Source organism: Bombyx mandarina, chromosome 23 (assembly GCF_030267445.1).
Source record: "Bombyx mandarina strain Sakado chromosome 23, ASM3026744v2".
Classification (NCBI taxonomy): Eukaryota; Metazoa; Arthropoda; class Insecta; order Lepidoptera; family Bombycidae; genus Bombyx; species Bombyx mandarina.
This window is the reverse complement of record NC_143229.1, coordinates 17,326,675-17,349,504: the sequence shown is the minus strand read 5'-3', so window position 1 is coordinate 17,349,504 and position 22,830 is coordinate 17,326,675. Positions and strand designations below refer to the sequence as shown.

At 40.6% G+C, this 22,830-nt stretch overlaps 1 protein-coding gene across 1 annotated transcript in view; it reads left to right on the top strand.

Moving 5' to 3' along the window:
• Positions 1-16,069, top strand: part of LOC114244185 (uncharacterized) — a 163,557-nt gene extending 147,488 nt beyond the window's left edge. Inside the window, exons 3-16 of the mRNA XM_028175913.2 lie at positions 1,850-1,997; positions 3,129-3,196; positions 4,032-4,179; positions 4,675-4,787; positions 7,266-7,380; positions 8,195-8,322; positions 8,413-8,528; positions 9,818-9,927; positions 11,394-11,533; positions 11,890-11,988; positions 13,230-13,352; positions 13,711-13,827; positions 14,171-14,287; positions 15,331-16,069. Of these exons, the coding sequence (XP_028031714.2) occupies positions 1,850-1,997; positions 3,129-3,196; positions 4,032-4,179; positions 4,675-4,787; positions 7,266-7,380; positions 8,195-8,322; positions 8,413-8,528; positions 9,818-9,927; positions 11,394-11,533; positions 11,890-11,988; positions 13,230-13,352; positions 13,711-13,827; positions 14,171-14,287; positions 15,331-15,428 (1,640 nt within the window). The 3' untranslated portion in view covers positions 15,429-16,069. The remainder of the gene's footprint in view (positions 1-1,849; positions 1,998-3,128; positions 3,197-4,031; positions 4,180-4,674; positions 4,788-7,265; positions 7,381-8,194; positions 8,323-8,412; positions 8,529-9,817; positions 9,928-11,393; positions 11,534-11,889; positions 11,989-13,229; positions 13,353-13,710; positions 13,828-14,170; positions 14,288-15,330) is intronic.
• Positions 16,070-22,830: the final 6,761 nt, after the last annotated feature.

Genomic DNA, 22,830 nt, shown 5'->3' with positions numbered 1-22,830 from the left:
TTCTCAGCGGGTCGCGATTCCGATCCGTTAGTAGATTCATTCGCGAAACAGCTGCTCTTGAGTTGTTAGGTCTCCTTCGCTTCGAAGGCGCTCGGGCAGCTATTAGCTAATCCACCCCTCCTGGCTACCAGTAATCCTTCAATCATAAAAAAGGTTAAAAGTAACGAAATGTATTTTCATTTGTTCCCGACACGTGTGCAGATTTTCAAGTTAATCGGATTTAAAAATCCCATGAAAAGCCTTGCGTCCACGCAATTTTATTTCTTGCATCCAGCTTTCCTGTCCGACATATGTACAATGGACGCGGATGTGTGCACGATATAAAACCACAATAAACTTATACAATAGCACGGTTTTAACGAGTTCTTCACTACCAGGTTTATACGTGTTTTACGATGGAGAAAACGTAAAGGATCTTACGCGGAAATGGCTATAGTCTCATTTCGCATGGACTGAATACCAGACGAAGTGGAGTAATCGGAAGGCTGTGAATCATGAGATAAGGTCTGCTGCTAGATCCTAGATTTGATACCGCTTGTTTTCGGTATAGCAAGAAAAGCGCCCAATAATCTGCGTTTGGGGCAGAAATTAAAAATGAGGTTTTGTTTAACGCGTAATGCATCTCTATGTTCGGAGCGTGATTTGCTGTCCCCCGGTTACCCGTTCGCATGGCACGTGTAGAGCAGTTTTTTCCCTGCCTAAGCTGATGGTCTAGAGAGGCCACATCAGCGTCACCGGGCTAGTAGGTGAGCTCACGGGGCTCAGACATGACGATGTTGCTAACACGAACCCTAGCAAGAGCCGTGCTTCGCAGAATCTACCATAGGAACGGAAACGGACCCACTGAGAAGATCTGGCGAGAAACTCAGTGGGCTGTGTCTGTGGGTTAATTTCTTCGCCGAGCCCTTCGTCGCAAGCGATGACCGGTATGTAGAGTAGATTACACGTCGTCGTCATAATTGCCCCTCGCCGGTCCCCAAGCCACCATCACAGGGGGGCGCGACTTAGTTACTGCTTATATTTCTTGCGGTTCGGCCAACTTGTTAGTTTAAATTCGTCTATGCATCTTTGATATTTCGTCAATGACTCTAGTTTGTAGGTATTACAAGCAATTCGGTTCTTCCACCTAACTTCAGCAAAAACCGTTCTGATTGTATAACCTTTTCGAAATTTCAAACAAGATCGTATGACGGTTTCACGGTTGATTGTGGTTATTAATTATAATTTATACGGATTTGATTTTTATTACACGATGTCATTCCTTCACCGTGAAAGACAACCGGGAATATATTTGAATAGGTAGATCTATTCGTCAGTGTAAGATGCCTCGGGGACAAAGATAAGGCGTGTATAGAGCATTTCTTTTTTAATGGTTAGATGGGTGGACGAGCTCACAGCCCACCTGGTGTTAAGTGGTTACTAGAGCACATAGACATCTACTACGTAAATACGCCACCCACCTTGAGATTTAAGCTATAAGGTTTCAGTATAGTTACAACAGCTGCTCCACCCTTCAAACCGAAACGCATTACTGCTTCACTGCAAAAATAGGCAGGATGGTTGTACCTACCCGTGCGGACTCACAAGAGGTCCTACCACCAGTAAGCATTACGCAATTATTGAAGAATCTTTCTACACGTCCTGCTATATCTCTCTACACGATCTCCAATCATTGTTACCGTCAGTTTTAAGTTACAAGAACAATTACATATGCTGCAGCAACATCTTAATATCGGGTGTGCTTAAAATCATCTTACTTAACGAATAAGTTCACGTGTAAGGAATTGTTAAGCTTAAAACTTTACACAGTCGGTGTATTTGGACTTAATCGTATATGTTTCGTTTCCAGGTGGCGGCTGCACGTTTCCAGAGGGCTGGACGGGCAGCTGGTTCCAGTCCGGGAATCCGGGTCTAATCACAATCAACAAAACCCATATACAGATGAAGGGGGAATGCTATGAGACAGACTCCAATGATAAATTCCTTTTGTATTACAGGTAAGTTCCTTTTGTTTATTCACTGTTCGCGGTCAATAACATTGGTAACAACAGAAAATATTATTTCGATATCTCCGCGAAAACTTCATAGAGCTCGTCTGGACGAGACTTCATTGCGTGTGACGTCATTTGTGGTCAGAACAATTATATGACGTCACGCTTTAAGAGCTCTGTTTGCTTTGACGTGAAAATATGTTAGAATGATTTATTTATTTAATGCTTAAAAATCTAGGTGCAATACTAGGATTACAATCTAGCTCAATAAGGCTTATAAGTTATTTTAATTTAACGTAAACGACTATTTTATCTAATTTCTTATAAGAATGAAGTCCGCTGACTTTACTAAGTGTCTGTTATGGCTAAATACTTTGTTCGTGTGTTCTTTAATTACGTTGGAATGACTAAGGTTGATTTATTGGTTTTTTAATTAGTAGGCAATCGATTATAGGACCTATCTGATGATGAATGGTTATCGGTGATCGTTCACAAGAACAACTTCAGAACTTGAACCGCTACCTACCACTCTTCTGCTAAAATGCATCGTGGTTTGTAGTCCAATTCTTATCAGACCGTGTCGGGGCAAGGTAAAGCGGCCGTCGCTCGAAACATGTCTTGTCGGATCCCCCGGATTAACTCTCGGTGCTTTTAGGCCTCTCAAGGACCGGTCACCGTCCTCGTCGATTACGACGAAGACTTCGATGAGCGAACTAACCCACAGACACAGTCCATTGAGTTTCTCGCTGGATCTTCTCAGTGGGTCGCGATTCCGATCCGGCGGTGGATTCTAAGAAGCAATGCTGTTGCTAAGGCTAGTGTTAGCAAATTCTCTCAGTGAGCTCACCTACTCGTCCCAGCCTAGCTGGAATAGCCTCTTCTTAGGCTACCAGCGAATAAGACGGGAAACAAAATTAGTCCAAATACGGACATTAGCAACTCTTTATCCCGAAAAAATACTACGTTATTCACTATTTCTGCTATCTATCAGGTATATCCTCCTACGCGAGTTTACGGGCTACCTGTTGCTAAGCGGTCACTGTCACAGCCTTCGGAACCCGTGATAACTACCAGCCAATGCGATCCGACTGGAGGGAAAACGTGAAATTTCTAATCCGCCCACCGTATTGGTTTCAGAAATGAGGACTGCTACAGATGCATGGTGATACACGAGAAACACAAATACGTCTTACAGTACAAAGAGAGTGAGTGATCAATGTTCATGATAATATTAAAGAACTTGTTTGCTTAATGCATTGTCAGGTTGTGTGGGATGGGCAAGGCATGTCCTCGTACGATGCTGCAGAAGGATTTGGCATGAGTTTTACGACTGGCTGCCTATCTGACGTCAATTCTCTTAAGGTTATCTCTTAGGGTTATATCTCCAGTATTGCCATAGGTAGTGGCTTTTAAAGTTATTGCCTTCTAATGTTTGGTTTTGGTCTTACTTTGTTATAACAAACCTATAGTGCCAAAATTTAGGCCATTAATGTCATTAGTATATCGTTAGTGATTTCCAGCGGGATCATAACGATGATTCTCGCTCAGACCCAGCCCACTGAGTTTCTCGATGGATCTTCTCATTGGGTCGCTGTTTCCGATCCGGTGGTAGATTCTGCGAAGCCCGCCTCTTGCTAGGGCTAGTGTTAGCAACTTCGTCAGGTTTGAGCCCCGTGAGCTCACAAACTCATTCGCTTAAGCTGACATAACTCCTCCAGGCTAACAGTATAGGTAGGAAAAAAAGAAGATGATTCATGATCTTTTTTTCCTACTTATGCTGATAGTCTTGAGAGGCTATATCAGCGTTATTGAACGAGTAGGTAAGCTTACGGGGCTCAAATCTGGCGAAGTTGCTAACACTGACCCTAGCAAGAGCAGTGCTTCGCAGAATCTACGACCGGATCGGAAACGCGACCCACTGAGAAGACCCGGCGAGAAACTCAGTGGGCTGTGTCCATGGATAAATTCACTCGCCGAGCCGTTCGTCGCAAGGGACGGGATCAATGGGAACGAACTAATTACTGTGTGTCTGCTCGACAGCATACTGCAACTCCAAGGACTCTTTGTCGTCAATGTGCGAGTCGATCACCGGGGACGCGTCGCTCTACTCCATGTTCAGAAAGGAGCCGAAGCCGGTGCCGCAGCCCTGCCCCTTTCACCCGGCGCCCTTCACCTTCACATATTATCGGCAAGAAATCTGTTCATCCTTAGCGTTTTTTTGTTTAGAATAAGTTGTAATTACTGTTGGAGACACATATGCCGTCGCACTGACAGTCCATAGGGCACGAAAGTACTGGAGTGGAGACCTAACGTAGACAACCTACGAGGTGGACCGATGACCTGATCAAAGTGGCTGGTAGGGATTGGATGGGAAAGACAAGAGACCGAAAAGAATGGGGAGCCTTCGAAGAGAACCTACACTCAGCATTGGTTGGTCATGGGTTGAAGAAGAGACTGTTGGAATTCGGAATAGTTCTTTTGTTATGGGGTGTTTTTGTAACTACAAGACGTTAATATTACACAACATCGATAAACAAATTGTTTTATGTGTAAGCAAAACTTGACTGACTTGGTGATGGAATCGTTAGCGGTTTTGGCTGTCGCGCTGAGGGTTGTGAGTTCAATTCCCACATCCTTATCACACCTGCCTTCCCGCGATGGCTCACACTTTTTTTAATTGCAGAGGTTCTGAAGAGTGCACGTACCCATTGTCCCGTGCCGAATCGTGTACTGACGATTCGCGGCTGCTGCTCCGGTATATGGCGTGCGCCGATATGCTTAGCTCGGAGAGCAACGGTACGCTGATCTCATATCAACTTATCTCCTAGTTTCTTATTGAAGTATGATGGGGGGGGGGAGAGAGATATATATACCTAGTCAGGTCATAAATTCTGTCACATGTTTAATGTAAAATAATTGAAACAAGTTTATTCATTATGTGACCATTCATATACCAAAATGAACTTAACAAAACATAGATTCTTATGACACTAAAGTTTATTCAAAATGACCTCCGTGATTTTGAATACAGGCCTTCAATCTGCGCGGCCAGTCGTCTATCGCAGCACGAACGAGGTCCATGTCAATATCGGCGGCTGCCTTAATCAAGGATGTCTAGAGTGACTCCAAATTGGGATGAAGCTTTGAGCACGCCTTTTCCTCCAAGTGTTGCCATATCTTGTAATCTAACGGATTCAAATCTGGACTGGAGGAGGGCCAGTCGTGCCGGATGAAGTCGATTTCACGCGCCGCCAGCCAGTCTTGTGTGCTCTTCGCTCTATGAGCTGGCGCCGAATCTTGTTGGAATACCCAGTGCCTGTTATTGAACATGGTATGAGAAACAGGTTCCACAAGGTTCGTCAGGACTGTATTTTGATACACAACCGCATTCGTTTTTACACCTTTCTCACAAAAATGTACCTCTGTTAAGCCCCAATAAGAAACTCCCAACCATACCATGAGCGAGGATGGAAAATGACCTCCGTGATTTTGAATACAGGCCTTCAATCTGCGCGGCCAGTCGTCTATCGCAGCACGAACGAGGTCCATGTCAATATCGGCGGCTGCCTTAATCAAGGATGTCTAGAGTGACTCCAAATTGGGATGAAGCTTTGAGCACGCCTTTTCCTCCAAGTGTTGCCATATCTTGTAATCTAACGGATTCAAATCTGGACTGGAGGAGGGCCAGTCGTGCCGGATGAAGTCGATTTCACGCGCCGCCAGCCAGTCTTGTGTGCTCTTCGCTCTATGAGCTGGCGCCGAATCTTGTTGGAATACCCAGTGCCTGTTATTGAACATGGTATGAGAAACAGGTTCCACAAGGTTCGTCAGGACTGTATTTTGATACACAACCGCATTCGTTTTTACACCTTTCTCACAAAAATGTACCTCTGTTAAGCCCCAATAAGAAACTCCCAACCATACCATGAGCGAGGATGGAAAATGACCTCGTTGGACACGCGGAATACGGTTGCTCGCTTCTTCACTACTGTGTGCGTACACCTTATCATTTTGTTTGTTGTAGCTCTCTTCTACGGTAAAAATTTTTTCATCCGAAAAAAGAATTTCCCGATATTTTTTTCCCGCGTACCGCTTCAACAAAGCGCGGCATCTCTTCAGTCTCAGGTCCATTAGACGAGCATTCAAACGATGTCCTGTTTTTCTTCGATATGCCCGAAGCCCTAAGTCTTCATTTAACACCCTTTTCACCGTGGTTCTGCTTAACCCCATCTGAAGGGCTAACAGTTTCTGCTTACGTTTGGGATTTCTTTGAATTCGCGCCTTCACAGCTTTTATCACTGCTGGAGTCCTAACAGACCCAGGGCGACCACTTCTTGACCTGTCATCTACACTAGAGTCTTCATTGTATCGTTTGATGGTACGATAAACGAATCTTTTGGTTATATTCAAATTTTTCAGTATGTTAAAAATTTGAATTGGCGCGTAACCGCAACGATGCAACGCAATAACTGCAACACGGTCTTCTTTAAGCGTCCACTCCATATTTAAAAATGAGTAAAATTCTAAAAGTATACATTTTTATTTTCATGAACAATACGAAATTCGAATTCAATAAACTTTTTTGTGGTCAGCATTCTAAAAGAAAAGTTTTTACTGTGTGACAATACTTATGACCTGACTAGTTATATCACAACCCGAATACCGCGGCGGTACTTGGCCACGATGGACGTCACGCCAGAAGTCTGGTACTGTGTGGTATCATAATAATATATGTCCTACACGTTCGTTTTAAGGATAATAATATATTTTTTTTGTATTTCAATTTGAGTGACTTGAAAAAAGGATATGGTTCTCAATTCAACGGATTTTTTTCTATGTGTGTTCTTAGAACTTCAGAAGTTTTTTTGAGAAGAGATAATCTCATTTTAGTTTGTTGGAAGTCATTGTTTTTTTTATCTTTGTAATTTGTTTTTAATTTTTGCGAATAATATACTATTACATGCTAATCCGTTAAATTATGGCATATAGAAAACCGAAAAAAAAAATGTTTTTCGGAATATACTGGCGTACTAAAAATAATAATATAATGTAGTACATACGAGTGCATATATTAAAAAGTAATAGTATGTAATATAAAGGGTTTTCTTAGAAATTCTTCTCGTTGGTGAAACTACACTGTGGATTAGTAATAAAGTCATGAAAATTCAAAAGCGTATTTGCATTAAACTATTTGGAACCCAAAAAGCTTAATTTTTTTTAAATTAACTTTAATACCGGCATGATTGTTAATGTGTATGTCGTGTCCGTTTCCAGTTGAAGAGCTGGTGTGCCTAGCTACGTGGAAGGAAGGCTCCACCAGGTACCTGGTGGGGCAAATCTCGCAGGTTCAGCGGAGGAATTCTATAGCTTCGGATGAAGACACTTATCGGTGAGTTTCGGTCGTAAGAGCTACTAAGGTCAAAGCGCTTTGCTATTAAAATGAGGATTTAAAAAACTATATTTCTACTAAACTGAGGATCATTTTTTATTGCATAGGCAGGTGGACGATCTCACAGCCTGGTGTTAAGTGGTTACTGGAGCCCATAGACATCTACAACATAAATGCGCCACCCGCCTTGAGATATAAGTTCTAAGGTCTGTAGTTACAACGGCTGCCCCACCCTTCAAACCCAAACTGCTTCACGGCTGAAATAGGCAGGACGGTGGTGCCTACCCCTGCGGACAATACGTCCCACCACTAGTAATAGAAATGGTTTTTTTTTTTTTTTTCGGTTATGGGACCGAACCTCCTACGAGGTCCCCGCGTAAAAGGGGCGCGCGGGGTATATGAGACTCAACGATCTGCATGGTGTTGTGAGCAGACCGCGAGCCCAAGGATTTTAGGGCCCACCCACTAAACGACTCCCCTGCACTCTTACACCCGACGTCCGATCCCCTCCGAGGTCAGAACCCGGATGAGGTAGGGGGGCTACCGCGGTCAACACTACAACCAGACGGCGCGGCTCACCCCAAGGACGCCCGACCGACGGAGCCTTCGAGGCGAATCGAAAGCTCTGAAACGTCGGCCGTCTCGGTACGGCAGCCCGTCGGGCCGCCCAGACGGTGCCGCTGATGTCCGGGAATACCCCGCTGGACCAGAACCAGCCTGCCGGGTCGAAAATGGAAATACCTACCGCCTAATACTCTCCACAAGCCTGCCTCCGAAACAAAAATCTTAAGCATAGTTCAAATATTACTTTCAGATGTTTCATCTACAAAGGGCAGCACACGGATAAAACGACGACTTACACGATAGCCCAGTCCGCGGACGCGACCTGCAACGGTCTCTCCTCACCGATGGACGGAAGTCGAACCATGAAGTTGACCAGCAGTACGTATCGAAAATCGGACTTGCGGTCGCTTGGCAAGTGCCAGTGCCGCACTAACCGACGCCAACAATGACGGGTCTCGTTGTCCCCAGGTGACGACGAACACAACCGCTGCCATTTCCCGAGCTGGATCGTGCAGCATCACAAATGGTTCAGTTTGGACCACACGCACCAGTACCATTTCACAACCAAAAACGCTACCCTCAAGGTGAGCTGTGCTTCTTTGTTCCCAAGGGCACGTCATCGTGGGCGTAAACAGTGTCCATAGAGGACATAGCCAAGTCGCCGGTCGTTTAATGAAATTCCTGCCAAACAAAAGACATTACTGCTCTTTACCAGAAAAAGGGATATTGTCACTCACTAAATGTCCCATATAGAAAGACTCATAAGCTTCAACTTTCTTTTGTGTACACATAACCCGTAACACATCTGGTCGACGTTATCATGATCTGTCAATAAACAGCAGTCTTGTCGCATAAGAACCACATCTATTGCGAATATTAAGGCCGAAAATGGGCAAATCGGCCCATTTAGCGAACGGTACTGAGGTAGATTGGACCTTGACCAAACTGAATCAACCTGATGAAACCTGATGAAACCTTGACCAATTTGAACAAAAGGAATCGGGTCGTCGACTAATGATGGAGGCAGCAGATGCTGTGCTTGAGCGTCCGCCTGACTTCTTCTTCCCGCCCTTATTCTAAATTTGTGTGGAGTCACCGCAACATGTCTTTTGAAAATCCCTCTTCGTTATTCCTTCCTCAATGCACTATCCACGCCATGTGTTAGCACGCCAAGTAAAAATATAGCACCGATTGGAACAACAAAAGGTTGCGATTATTGTTGATCATTCAGCACATAAAACTGAAAAAATTGAAAAGTGCATCAAGGAACTTCGGATCATCATCATCCATCCATCCATCCATCATGCCGTATAGGGATTTAGCTTGAATTTTACGATCGCCTGCCTCACATCAACCCTCCTCAGGAGATATATCTCCAGTAGTAAAATATATCCATTGCAACGCGTCATACGAAGGATCAAGACTTCTCTCTGTGTTGTGAGTTCTGAGAAGTCTCTGAGTTTCTTCTTTTGGTGTTTGTTTCCTTTACATCATAGTTCTGTGATTTGCATTTTATTATTACAAACATTTACACGAAAATTTAGATTTTCAAATACCTCTAATATATTCTTTTGCATTTTCATAATTATTATGAAACCGGTCGCCTGGCATATCTAATGAATTCGTCCCCTGTTTATTTATGAGAGAAGAGCCTGACGGAATATATATCGGCCTTAGAGCACCTGGTCTTTGATTCAAATCGTATCTAAGGTTCAAGGCGCTTGCCGCCGACTTTCATTCGAACTTCATCCTTCCTCATATACGTCCTACTCTTGTTTTTACACTAACGCGAACTAAACTTTGGGGGAATCTCCTACGTGCAAACAGCAATCAAAGAGTTACGCTTCGCTATAAATATCGGTTTTCGTTCCAGATAATCAACGAGGACGGTTCGTTTGAGGAGCGCAGGCTGGTGTGCCACTCCATACTCGAGCAGAAGGACAAGAAGTATATTAAGCTTGTTGCACACGTCACGAAGGGGTGGTAAGTAATTTTTTTCAGTACCCTTATAAAATGCTTAAAGATTTCCGTCCTTATTCGGCCCTAAACACGTCATTGCGGATCCTCCAGATCCATTAACAGTGCTTTTAGGTACCTCAAGCACCAGTCACCGTACTCGCCGAACCCGTCGCTTGCGACGAAGGACTTGACGAGTAAATTAACCCATACACACAGCCCACTGAGTTTATCGCCGGATCTTCTCAGTGGCTCGCGTTTCTGATCCGGTGGTAGATTCTGCGAAGCACTGCTCCTGCTAGGGCCAGTGTTAGCAACACTCCGGTTTGAGCTCCGAGAGCTCACCTACACGCCAAGGTAAAGCTGATATTGCTTTCAAGGCTATCAGTGTAGGAAAGAAAAAAAAGTCCCTATTCGCTGGAAGGTTCTATTTCAGCTACGCGTGGACTAGTGCCCTTATAGGCATTGGACCTATCTGGCTGTGAATGGCGACCGTCGTGAACAGACGTCAGCAATGCTTGTAGTAAAGTCACTGCCTACTGCTCTAAGTATTCTCTGCAAGCCTCGTTTGAAGAACATGTCATGACTCTTGGGAAACGCTGTAGAGAGGAGTTCATTCCAGAGTCGGATGGTACATAGCAGGTCTCTGATCTGTGGAGACACATTGCAAAGCAATGCAGCGGTTCTAGATTATAGTTAAAATTTAGAGAAACAAAAGTGTTCATTTATACACAGCATTATTAGATGAAGTAGTAAAAGTGGAGGACACGACTGATGGATAACGTCTCTGGTTTCTCTGAGGGTCCGAAGGTAGAATGACACAAAAAAATCTTTTAAGCTTCAAGTGGAGCTTCGAAGCATAACCTCATGTTGATGCTAAATCCATGCCCAGAGAACAGCATCATGATATAACACAGTACCGCTAATATTTAGAAGCGGAATTTTGATCAGGGGTTGGGGGGAGGGTAGTGTTAGGACAGGAGGTCACAATTGTTTGTTGAATAGTCTGAAAGCAGGGTTGACCTTTATCTTTTACATCATTAACTAATCTTTCGATGGAAGAAATTGTCAGTATTGCTCATGGACATTACCAATGCTGCCATCAATTGGTCTTCAGTGTTTTTTTATTGTCTTTGTAGGCAGACGAGCATACCCTCCACTTGATGGTGAGTGGTTACCGTCGCCCATAGTATGCAGCAATGCCAGGGGCAGAGTCAAACCGCTGCCTACCGTAATGATGTTTAAAAGTCACAGATCTTGAGTTTTTTTTGCGTGCTCAAGTAACGAGTGGGTGCAGATGTTTTTCAGGGTACATTGGAAGGGTAATTCATAATAGATTTTTCATTATGAATTGGGCGTTACCATGAAGTATTATGCTTGAAGTAAAGAAAAAGAAACGGAATACCGTTAGCCCTGTTTTCCTGTTTTTGTTATGGTTCATTTAGTTTCATTAAAGTTACGAGTGGGGTTCTAACGCTAATGCGGTTCGACAGTGAGTCTGGCCACCAGTGCGTGCAGTTCCACCGGCGCGAGTCCTCCGTGCTGGAGCTCCAGGCGGGCGGGCAGCTAGCGGACGCGCCGCACGACGCATGCGCGCCCCCGCACCTCGCCGCGCCACACGTCACCCTCATCAGTGAGTCTCCATCTCTTTCTAGGGGCGGAACGTGCGAGGGAATAAAGTCGTCGTGGCCTAAAAGATTAGACGTCCGGGAAATTCGCATCTTTTGCGCAGCCCACCTGGTGCTAAGTGGTTACTGGAGCCCATAGACATCTACAACGTAAATGCGCCACCCGCCTTGAGATATAAGTTCTAAGGTATCACAGTATAGTTAGAACGGCTGCCTCACCCTTCGAACCGAAACGCATTACTGCTTCACGGCAGAAATAGGCAGGGTGGTGGTACCTACCCGCGCGGACTCACAAGAGGTCCTACCACCAGTAATAAAATGTCACTTATACCCGGTTATTATTATAAGCCTTTGATTTCAGCAACTTCATTGACCCCCACCCGCTGCCCCATTCTCGGGCGGTATTCCGTGGTCAGTTCCTTGGCTGACAGACGGAGAAGGCGGCAGCAGCTCACCATAGGTAAGCACCCGGATAAAGACCCTACGAGGAAATATAATAATAATAATATAACTCTTTATTTGACACAATATGTACAGAGTAAGCATATAACACAAATAATAGTCGGTGACATTAATTGGCGACCTTATCGCTGAAAACGATCTCTTCCAGGCAACCTTGCAGGAAGAGGAATAAGCAAATTAGCATGGACGGTGCTAAATCTGAATAAAGTTACACACTTAGTACATACACACACATAGTATATACACACTTGTATACACATGTGAAAAATAGATACAATATAAGATAGACTTACATACGATTAAATACAAATAAATACTAAAAATACGCATAATTTCGTTAATGGCACTACCGCAGTCGAACATCGACTGTACAAACGTCACATCGGGTAGTGTGCGACAGAGATAACGCTCTACGAAGCCGAATTTAGCCGATTTTCCCTTTCCGAGAATTCGAAGTGCGAACATTAACGACGGGGACTGTACAAGAAATATTGCGTGAATAGGAAATATCGTTAATATGTATAGATAGCATCAGAAATTACGTTATATATGACCCATGACCCTTGCTGGTACGAGCTATATTGCACGACGTGTACTGGGTGTTAGGAGACCGCTTCCGAAAACGAAAACAGACGACAGTACTAATGACAACTTTGATGATGGGACGGAAAAAAAATCGATCTTGATTTAAAAAAAAAAACATATTTGTAAAACATTTTATTAGCATTATTTACGCTTTATCGTGTTAGTACAGTTAAACGAAACGATAGTTTCATAAAAAATACATTATTTTACTTAAAAAAAAACCAGCAATGGAACACAAAATTAAATACAGCTGAAAAAGATTAAAAAAATAAAATCGATACACGTCTGCGAGTATTGTATCTTGGCATAGTCCAGCTCCATAATTGAGGGCGTCTCGTTCTCGTCGAACCTGTCGCTTGCGACGAAGGGCTCGACGAGTAAATTAACCCTCAAACACAGCCCACTGAGTTTCTCGCCGGATCTTCTCAGTGGGTCGCGTTTCCGATCCGGTGGTAGATTCTGCGAAGCACGGCTCTTGCTAGGGTTCGTGTTAGCAACATCATCAGGTTCGAGCCCCGTGAGCTCACCAACTAGTTAAGGTTACGCTGAAATAGCCTTTCAAGGCTCTCAGCTTAGGTAGAAAAAAGAGGGCGTCTCTTATAATGCGTAATGTAAGGACGTAATGAGCTCCAGTGAAGAATTTGGGTTGTTCAGGTGATGAAGAGGCGGACGAGCAGCGCGCGGCGGAGTGCGTCGTCGGCGACTACCGGAGCGCCAGCCTCGGCTGCGGGCAGGCGCAGGACTCCATCGAGTTCCGTTCACCATGCTCCAGCACAGGTACGCCGCCCCCAGAGTACCCGTAAGCCGCCACTAACCTTTACTATACAATGGTGGTAGGACCTCTTGTGAGTCCGCACGGGTAGGTACCACCGCCCCGCCTATTTCTGCCGTGAAGCAGTAATGCGTTTCGGTTTGAAGGGCGCGGCAGGCGTTGTACTGTATTGAGATCTTAGAACTCATCTCAAGGTGGGCAACGGCATTTACGTTGTAGATGTCTGATCGATAACCACTTAACACCAGGTGGACCGTGAGCTCTCCTATCCATCTAAGCAATATAAAATAAACTATCCGTAACATAGTTAAATCTTGTTGACTATTTTTAACAATGTTGAAAATACAGTTGTTTGTTGTTCAGTGTATACATGTCACGGAGCGTGGCAGGCCGGCTCAAAGGGGTTCGTGCTAGTGTACGACGCGCGCGCCGTCCGGCCCCGCGCTTCCTGCCTCGTGTACACTGCGCCGTCCGCCAACGGTACTGTACACACCATCCCTACTGTACACCACGCAATGTGCCCTTACTGTACACTACGCAATGTTTCTCTACATTACACTACGCAAAATACCCCTACTATACACTACGCAATGTATCTCTACAACACATTACGCAATGTACCCCTACTGTACACTACGCAATGTACCCCTATTGTACATTACGCAATATATCTTTACAATACACTACGCAATGCACCCTTACTTTATACTACGCAATGCACACCTACTGTGTACACTACGCAATGTAACCCTACTGTTAGCGCGAGCTACCCTAGTGCCCAGCGACACAGTCCACTGTACATATCAATTCGTCACGCCCACAGACACGATGCGCGCGGGCACGGTGCAGCAGCTGTCGCTGAGCGTGATGTCCCACTCGTGCGACCGCTCCGTGCAGCCGGGCGTCGCCGGGGACAAGGCCTACAACCTAACATTAAACGGTAACCGTTGTCTCCGGGATTACTTCACGATTGTCCCTTGCCCTTCAGCGATGAAGCTTTGTCGTAAACGGCCGATAAGGTGTCGCTCTGGCGAGCTCTCTGGCATGATAAGTCGTAGACGCACAATTGAAAATACAGAATTAATCTTTCTTTTATTATTACTAGCGACTCGCCCTCGCTTCGCTTCGGAAACATTAAAACACACATGAAACCAAAAAAAAATAATTAAATTTTTTTTTAAAAAAGTAGCCTATGGTCATCAGGGACAATGTCGGCTTCTAATGGAAAAAGAATTTTTCAAATCGGTCCAGTAGTTTCGGAGCCTATTTGAAACAAACAAACAAACAAATCTTTCCTCTTTATAATATTAGTATAGATAATAATTTCATTATTTTTAATGTTTCGAGTACTTCACAGTTTCAATGGTAACGGACCATTCAGGTGTTCGTTATCCGTGGACATTGAGTATTCTTGATAACTACCGTCAATTTAAAAAAAAAAAGAAGTTGCACGTGAAAGAAGTGAAACTTTTTTTGCGGTGTGTTTGTGGTAGTGCGGTTTTCTTCATTTTTCATTCTTAATTCAAATTTCTCCTGTAATAGGGAATGCTGTGTATAAGAGAAACGACCTCTTAAACAGTTATGTATTTTTTTAATTGTATATAGATTTTTTTTTATTCTTCCTTGAAAATTAAATATAAGATAATTAATTTGCTACTGCCGTAATGAGAAAGTATTAACAAGCCATCTAGTGGCCGACACCCGTAAACAGAATTTATATAAGAGAAATGACCTAGCTCGCTTTCCTCCTCTCTCCATGGTCGAGTGGTTCGCGAGGCGCTCTGTCTTTTTGCTCACTCTCACTCGTCCTAAATTGTATCTTTTCTCTCTAACCGTAACGAATCTGTCGCTAATTGAATTTTACTTTCAACGCGCCTAAAGAAGTTTCACTTATAAAACGAATAATATTGACTTTACGTGTCATTTCACACAGGATCTTGAAGTTTGGCTATTTACCTTTGACTCAATACGTTTTTTTTTCAGGAACTTGCGAACAAAGCAGCAAATACAGCGCCGCTGTCAGCCCCGCGCCGGCGGTCTTCGTTTTGATGACGTCACTGGCCACGCTTACCCTCAGATGATACGCAGGCCACTAGACTCACCGTCTGTCTGGGTTTGGACGAGTCACATCGAAAACTGTTTAGCTTTTTTACTAAAACTATTAGATGTTCTATCATGATTTGTAATTATGGTCCATTTTTTTTTCTCTGTATAGGATTAATATTATTGTCTGTGGAAAATGTCGGTTCGAGGTTGCAATGTTGGGAGCAATGCGGTATGGCTAAATTTGGAAGATTATTTTTGAAGAATAATAAGAAAAAAAACCATTAACAAAAATTAGGCCAATTTGTATTTTGCCAACGTGTCCAAGCCCGAACGTTAGAACGCTTTCGAGGATATTTTTTAAATTGAATATAGTTTTTTTTTAGTATCGCTTTCATTGTGATAACGTGATTTGATTCGGCGGCTAAAAGGTATCAGTGTAGTATTCGTTTGGCAGCATTATATTTATTCGCAGTGGCAACACTGATCACGGAACTGTCAGTATTGCTAAATAATCTTGGAGATATGCGAAACATTTTGTGATTTTTCGAAAGGTTTTTTTTTTTTTTTCTATATCACAAAATGTTTGGTATCTGTGAATGTGTACATTCTTAGGTTAGGCTGGAACTTAACAATGTTGAAATGAAACGAAAATTAAATGATTAATTGTACATAATAATATTTTACGGTAAAACACTATCGTCTCTTGTAGTAATGCAGGTCGTTTTTTTTTTTATTTTTTTTTTTATTTATGTTAGTTTAAGTCTTTTCGCTTATTGTGCGCTGGCAACTTTCGGTAGCAGTGTTGCCGGCGCACGAAACGTGAGCTTTCATTTTGTGGGTCACATTTATTTTTTGGCGCAACGCTTTTTGATTGTGTATTTCGAATATATTTAACATCTAAATATGCATGAATACACATTGACTACGCTATGCGGTTTAAAAAGCCACCACACGCGACTTTTCCTTTGGGGCAGCAGTTAGAACCGGGTTTTTTTTCTCGGCGCGGGCGGAGTCTACTTCCAAAATTCTATGGGCGAGTGAGCTCATTCAAAAAACGGTCTTTTCTAAGGCCTATCTTGTCTCATAGGCACTGTAAAGAAGTCCAATCTTACCACGAAAAGACCTCATACGCACTGCCTGAGAATCCCTTAAAAATGGTCTCGCCAATATTATTATGAAAACAACAATGCAACAGCAACAAGATGACAACACAAAAGCAAGACACAGAACGAAAACAATTTCCTAATATTAATCTCGATGCATGACGTCATATGTGGGCTAATTGTTCTAGTGTACCTTCCATAGTTAGTCGATGGGTAGGTAGGTCCACCACCCTGCCCCTTTCTGCCGTGAAGCAGTAATGCGTTTCGGTTCGAAGGGCGGGGCAGCCGTTGTAACTATACTGAGGAGACCTTAGAACTTATATCTCAAAGTCGGTGGCGCATTTACGTTGTACTGCTTCACGTCAGAAATAGGCAGGGTGGTGGTACCTACCCGCAAGGACTCACAAGAGGTCCTACCACCAGTAATTACGCAAATTATAATTTTGCAGGTTTAATTTTTATTATACCGTGTTATTCCTTTACCGTGGAAGTCAATCGTGAACATTTGTTGAGTACGTATTTCATTAGAAAAATTAGTACCCGCCTGCGGGATTCGAACACCGGTGCATCGCTACATACGAATGCACCGGACGTCTTATCCTTTAGGCCATGACGACTTACACTAATTCACTGTCATATCACTTGGTAGTATTGAACTACTGATCTAATTCAAAGACCTACGAAAACACTTATTGGATGAGGCAGATACGCCCTGTAGACTTGTACCGCAATTCGATTCTTAGCTACTCACTTCATTCTTAGTTACAATCTGTGACCTTGTTCGTTCTCGAAGCCCGCTTTACAAAGCAGAGTATTATATACACTTGACATTGGCGAAATCTACAAAAGGAAACGCCATTAACCCAAGAGATTGATTGAACCGCAATTTAAGTCTTTTTTTTTAACAGTTTCACACTTCTTACATGACGCCAAAAAAAACTGTAATAGCTAAATTTAAAATACGAAAAATACTATGACACTAATCCTCCCTATAACACGGTAGATCGTTTCCGCGTTATAGGAAACGCGTTGTAGTAGTATTCTCCGGTAAGACGCTTGGACGACCTCATATAACGCGTTTTGTATAAATATAATATATACTCGTATACAAATATGTTTGACAATACAATGACAAAAACAATACAATGACGAATGTTTTTATAATTCAACTAACTAAGAACACAAATTTAATAAATACATTTTATTTTATTTTATACCAACACAATTGACACAATGTGCAAATTTACTGGTGGTAGGACCTCTTGTGAGTCCGCACGGGAAGGTACCACCACTCCGCCTATTTCTGCCGTGAAGCAGTAATGCCTTTCGGTTTGAAGGGTGGGGCAGCCGTTGTAACTATACTGAGACCTTAGAACTTGTGTTTCAAGGTGGGTGGCGCATTTACGTTGTAGATGTCTATGGGCTCCAGTAACAACTTAACACCAGCCATCTAAACAATAAAAAATAAAATAAAAAGCTACGATATTAATTATGAACTGTACAGATCATTATAAATTTCACGCGCATCCCCGCGTTATATAGGAGTGATTGAATTCGCCTAATATGAAAATGCGTTACAACAGTACCGCATTATAAGGGGGATTACTATAATATGAATTATAGACTGTATTTATAATTTACCTTCGTCACTATCGCATTAAATCTGCTAATTAAATATACGATTAGATAGAATAATGTAGGAAAAAGATAAAAGACGGTCAAAATATTATTGTTCCAGCTGTGGTACGTTTCATTTGGCTTTAATTGTCGCGGTTTTTAGGATACTTAAAAAAATATATAGTAGATACAATAATAATTGCGTAAAATGAAATGAATTAGCGCCATTGACAGTTTAGCCAAGATGGCGGCTGCGCGCGAATCCTAGTGAACAGCTGTAGTCGACAAATTAGTTTGAATTCACAACGTATTAATTTATTTATGAATTATTTATTACTTAGATTACGTGTTTTCTATTTTTTTCATATAATTATTCTTATGAATAAAATTTAAGTTCAATTCTATTGGGTTAAAAGTACAAATTTAAATTTAACGTTTGCGGTGGGTGACTACTATGAATTTTTTTTGTTTCTTAAATCAAAGGTCTTTTATGTGAACGCTAAATACAAAATTATTTTACACAATTTTTTAAACGAAACACGTCGTTCTATTTCGTTAAAAAAAGATAAAGTTACGCAGTAAAAGTTACGCAAAAATGCAATTACAAAATTGAGCTAAGATTTACATGCCGAGGGGTGAATTATGTGACATTTTTGCAACCTTACAGAAGAGCCATTTGGAGTTTTAAAATGTGGAAAAAATATAGCAAAAACACTTGAACTATTTGAGTATGGAGTAAATTTAATTGAAGTTCAACTAAAAACATCGAACTGTTGATGCTAATACCGAATAAAACGTACCTTTAATTACAAAGATAAATGTCGCGTGTTAAGCGAAATGTCGCTTCAACCACACAGCTTTTCGCCCCTCGATATACAGGGTGTCCCAGAAAGAATGGATAATCCTGAAACACCTCATAGTAGAGCTATTGGGGACTCAAAATATATAAATAAATCTCAGGTAGTAACCCAACTTACGTATTTTTTAAAAAAGTTGATATTTTCCATACTGCTCTGCGTTTCTGGAATATACAACAGCTACAAATAAATGAAATCCATAGGCTTTTTGGTGTTATAATATTCTACATGGATAAGGAATAAGGAATATGCAGGAAATCGCTAGCTACTGTAATTTTTTATAAAACTTAATCTGAACTTAAATTTCAATCATTAATAGTTTGGTATTTTTTCTTTATTTTTAATGTGGGTACTACCTAACGAATATTTTTTTAAGATATTGCATAGCTTTTATCGCAGGCATTGAGCGCGGCGACCGAATCGAGAAATTCCGTAACGAAAATAAAACCTAACACCCCCACTCCGCCTACCATGTAGATCGCGTTCAACACATTTACACGTGCTTGTGTAGTGTTTTGAATGAGCGCGCAGCGTGACGTTGCACTGCATGCTTATCATGAAAATTCTACCCATCTCTCTCTCGCGCGGTCTAGCTTATGAGTGTGAAGGGGACAGTTAACGTTTTGATTTTTTTAATGTTTATAAATATATGGTGGTCTTATTTTATTATTGTTTTAATATTAAATTATTACTGTCTAATTATAATTGCATAATTTGATAAAAAATGCTATACAATAGCTTTACCGCAGCAGTTCCCGAGTGCCACACGTGTTTTTTATTTTTTGTTTCGTGTCCCCAACAGCTCTACTATGAGGTGTTTCAGGATTATCCATTCTTTCTGGGACATCTTGTATATTATTAATTATGTATGTACTATTATTTTACGTTTAGTGCGGGATGTGGGAACTAAAGTGTGCCATGGACGCGCACAAAACTCATGTATTAAATTAAGTTAAAATGAATATACACACGTGTCGCCAGCACACTGTAAGTATTAATTCTCATATTTAATTTAATAATTATTTTGGTGAGACCGTTCTTGACTTCCGTGTTTTCATTTTGCGTTCGACAATATTTTATAGCTCCTTTAGAATTGAAGTGACTTAATTTATAATCTTTGTTTTTTTTTTAGTGAACTCCGAAAGTGTAATTGAATAATTTTACTTAATTTTTTTTTTCTATTTTAATAGTTGCGCTCGATTTGAAAAGAGACGGAAATCGTATCTTTGTCCTTTTCTAGACTAAAAGAGACTGTTTGATTTTTTATTGAAACTAGCGACATCTTTTAGCGGTTGCCCCTAAACTTATAGGTTGTTAAAATTAAGGCATTTAATTATTATATTACTAAACACAGAAAAAAAATCATTCAAGTCTTTATTTGTTATAGACCAATTGATTAAATTTTATCGATTTGTGGTTTCTGAAAATTTACAAAATCCTTTATTAAAAATAAAATATAGGATAGGTAATATGTTACTGGATGTTACAGGAGCAATGAGAAACTAATCGAAACGAAGCCATCTAGTGGCCGACGCCCGTAAACACTTTTGTTGAGTGCTTGAGATGCTTATCTATGGTTCGAAGCATGAAACTCCTTTTCTTAAAGCTTTTAGTTAAGCCACTTCAATTCTAAAGGTATCTTCTTTTGACTTTATGTAACTTTATTCTGACTGAGAAATATAATAAGTTCGGTTAACATTTGGCAGCGCTTCTATTAAGAAAAAAAATCATGACCAACTGTAGTTTAAACAAAGGATTGCTCATACGATAATTGTAAAAATATATATATATACATACATTATTATTATTATATAGTTTGAAAATTTTCATTTGTGATATTTTTAAAATTAAGGACTAATAAAAAATATATAATTATGATTATTATGAGAAATGTAAATAGTTCACTACTAGAACGATGTTCCTGATGGTTTTTTTTTTCGGTTTTTTTTTATATAGTTTTTTTCGAATGTAAAATGCTTGCCTATTTGTCATTTTAAGGTATGAATCGTCTCGGGCGCTCAATATAGTTAGTACTGTTCCCAAATGCTTGTCCATTAGAGAAACGGGTTTCTAAATAAAAGAAATAAAATTTTTAAAAACATATTATATTAAAAGAATAGCCTGAATGAATATTGTAAATAATGAGAATACATTTATTGACGGAAAAAAAATACATATTTTATATTTAAGTGTAAAAGCGTTTTTTTTTTAAATACAGAACGACAGTATTGACTTTTTGAATTAATAAATAAAAATAAAATACCATGATAATAAATAGTTATATAGATATTTAAATTTTTATAATAAAAAAATAATTTTCATTATGTAAATTTTGGTAAATAAAAAAAGAATGTTTAAGAGAATATTTTTTAGAGTTGCCAGAATTATTTTTGACGTATAACTATTAGTGAAATCGCGGTCTGGTAGCTCGTTGGGGACGTTAAATTTTTTTCTATATAAAAAAAAGGTGTTAAGTGCACGAAAAATTAATGTAATTTCACCTTTAGGATGTAAGGAAAAGCTTTGCGTATTATACATTTTTGTTCTGAAAGATTTTCAAGCCAAATTTAACACGACGCGAATGAAGGTGCACTGATGATGACATAGTTAGTGACATATATATAAATATATATAAATTAACGCTCTACAAACGAAAAACCATTGTCGACAACTGTAAATATGAATTTTACATTTGATTTTCGGCCACAGATTATAGGATGCGTTTTTTCTGTATTTTTTTTTAAATATGCTGTGCATTTTTTTTTATTCTTGCTGTGGGATACGATTTGTAACTATTAATGTGTAAGCCTATTATTATATTTTGATTACTGAAATATATTTGAAAAAAAAACACTTGCTTTTTATTTAAAATCCTCTGTTGATTAAAATGCGTTGAATGATAAGAGAACAGTCATAACACTAGGCATGATTTTCCAGAAATGAATATGGCGACTCGAAAGAAGAAACAATAAAATGTTTTATTTTTTATTTATTGGTAATGGTTACCGGAGCCCATAGACATAAGCAAAGTAAATGCCGCCACCCCCTTTAAAGATATGAGTTCTAAGGTCTCCCTACAACACAGTACAACGGCTGCCCCACCCTTCAAACCGAAACACATTACTGCTTCACGGCAGAAATAGGCAGGGTGGTGGTACCTACCCGCGCGGACCAGTGTCGCCAACTGCTTGAAAACTTTCCCCCTAAAGCAATTTCAAAAACCACTAAATTCAAAACAAAACTCCCCAACGACCGACCAAGTATTTATTCATTACAATATAAGTAAAGAAATAAATAAAAATAATAAATAATTAGTTAATAACAATAGTTATTTAGTATTTTTCTATATAAAATTTTATCCCTAAAAATATCCCCAAAAAATTTCACCCCCTAAAAAATCCCTGTATAGATTTTTTCCCCCTAAATTTGGGGGGAAAACCCCGGAGTTGGCATCACTGGTGCGGACTCACAAGAGGTCCTACCACCAGAAATTACGCAAATTATAATTTTGCAGGTTTGATTTTTATTACACGATGTTATTCCTTCACCGTGTAAGTTAATCGACAACATTTAATTTTGTTAAGTATGTTTCTAATGTATTTCATTAGAAAAAGGTTCTCTTAACAAAATTTCCATATTCGCGAATTTAAAAAGATGCGACCCAATTCTTATATTTTTAGCTGAAGATTATTCGCTTCGTTTTAACTTTGCGTCTAAGTCATATTTATATAGCAGAACTTCCTTCCCATCTTCCAAACTAGAACGCACTACTGCTTCTCGGCAGAAAATAATTCACCACCAAATCTTTCAGTTCAGAAACAATTATATTTATTGAGGAAAAAATAAAAGAAACACAAAAA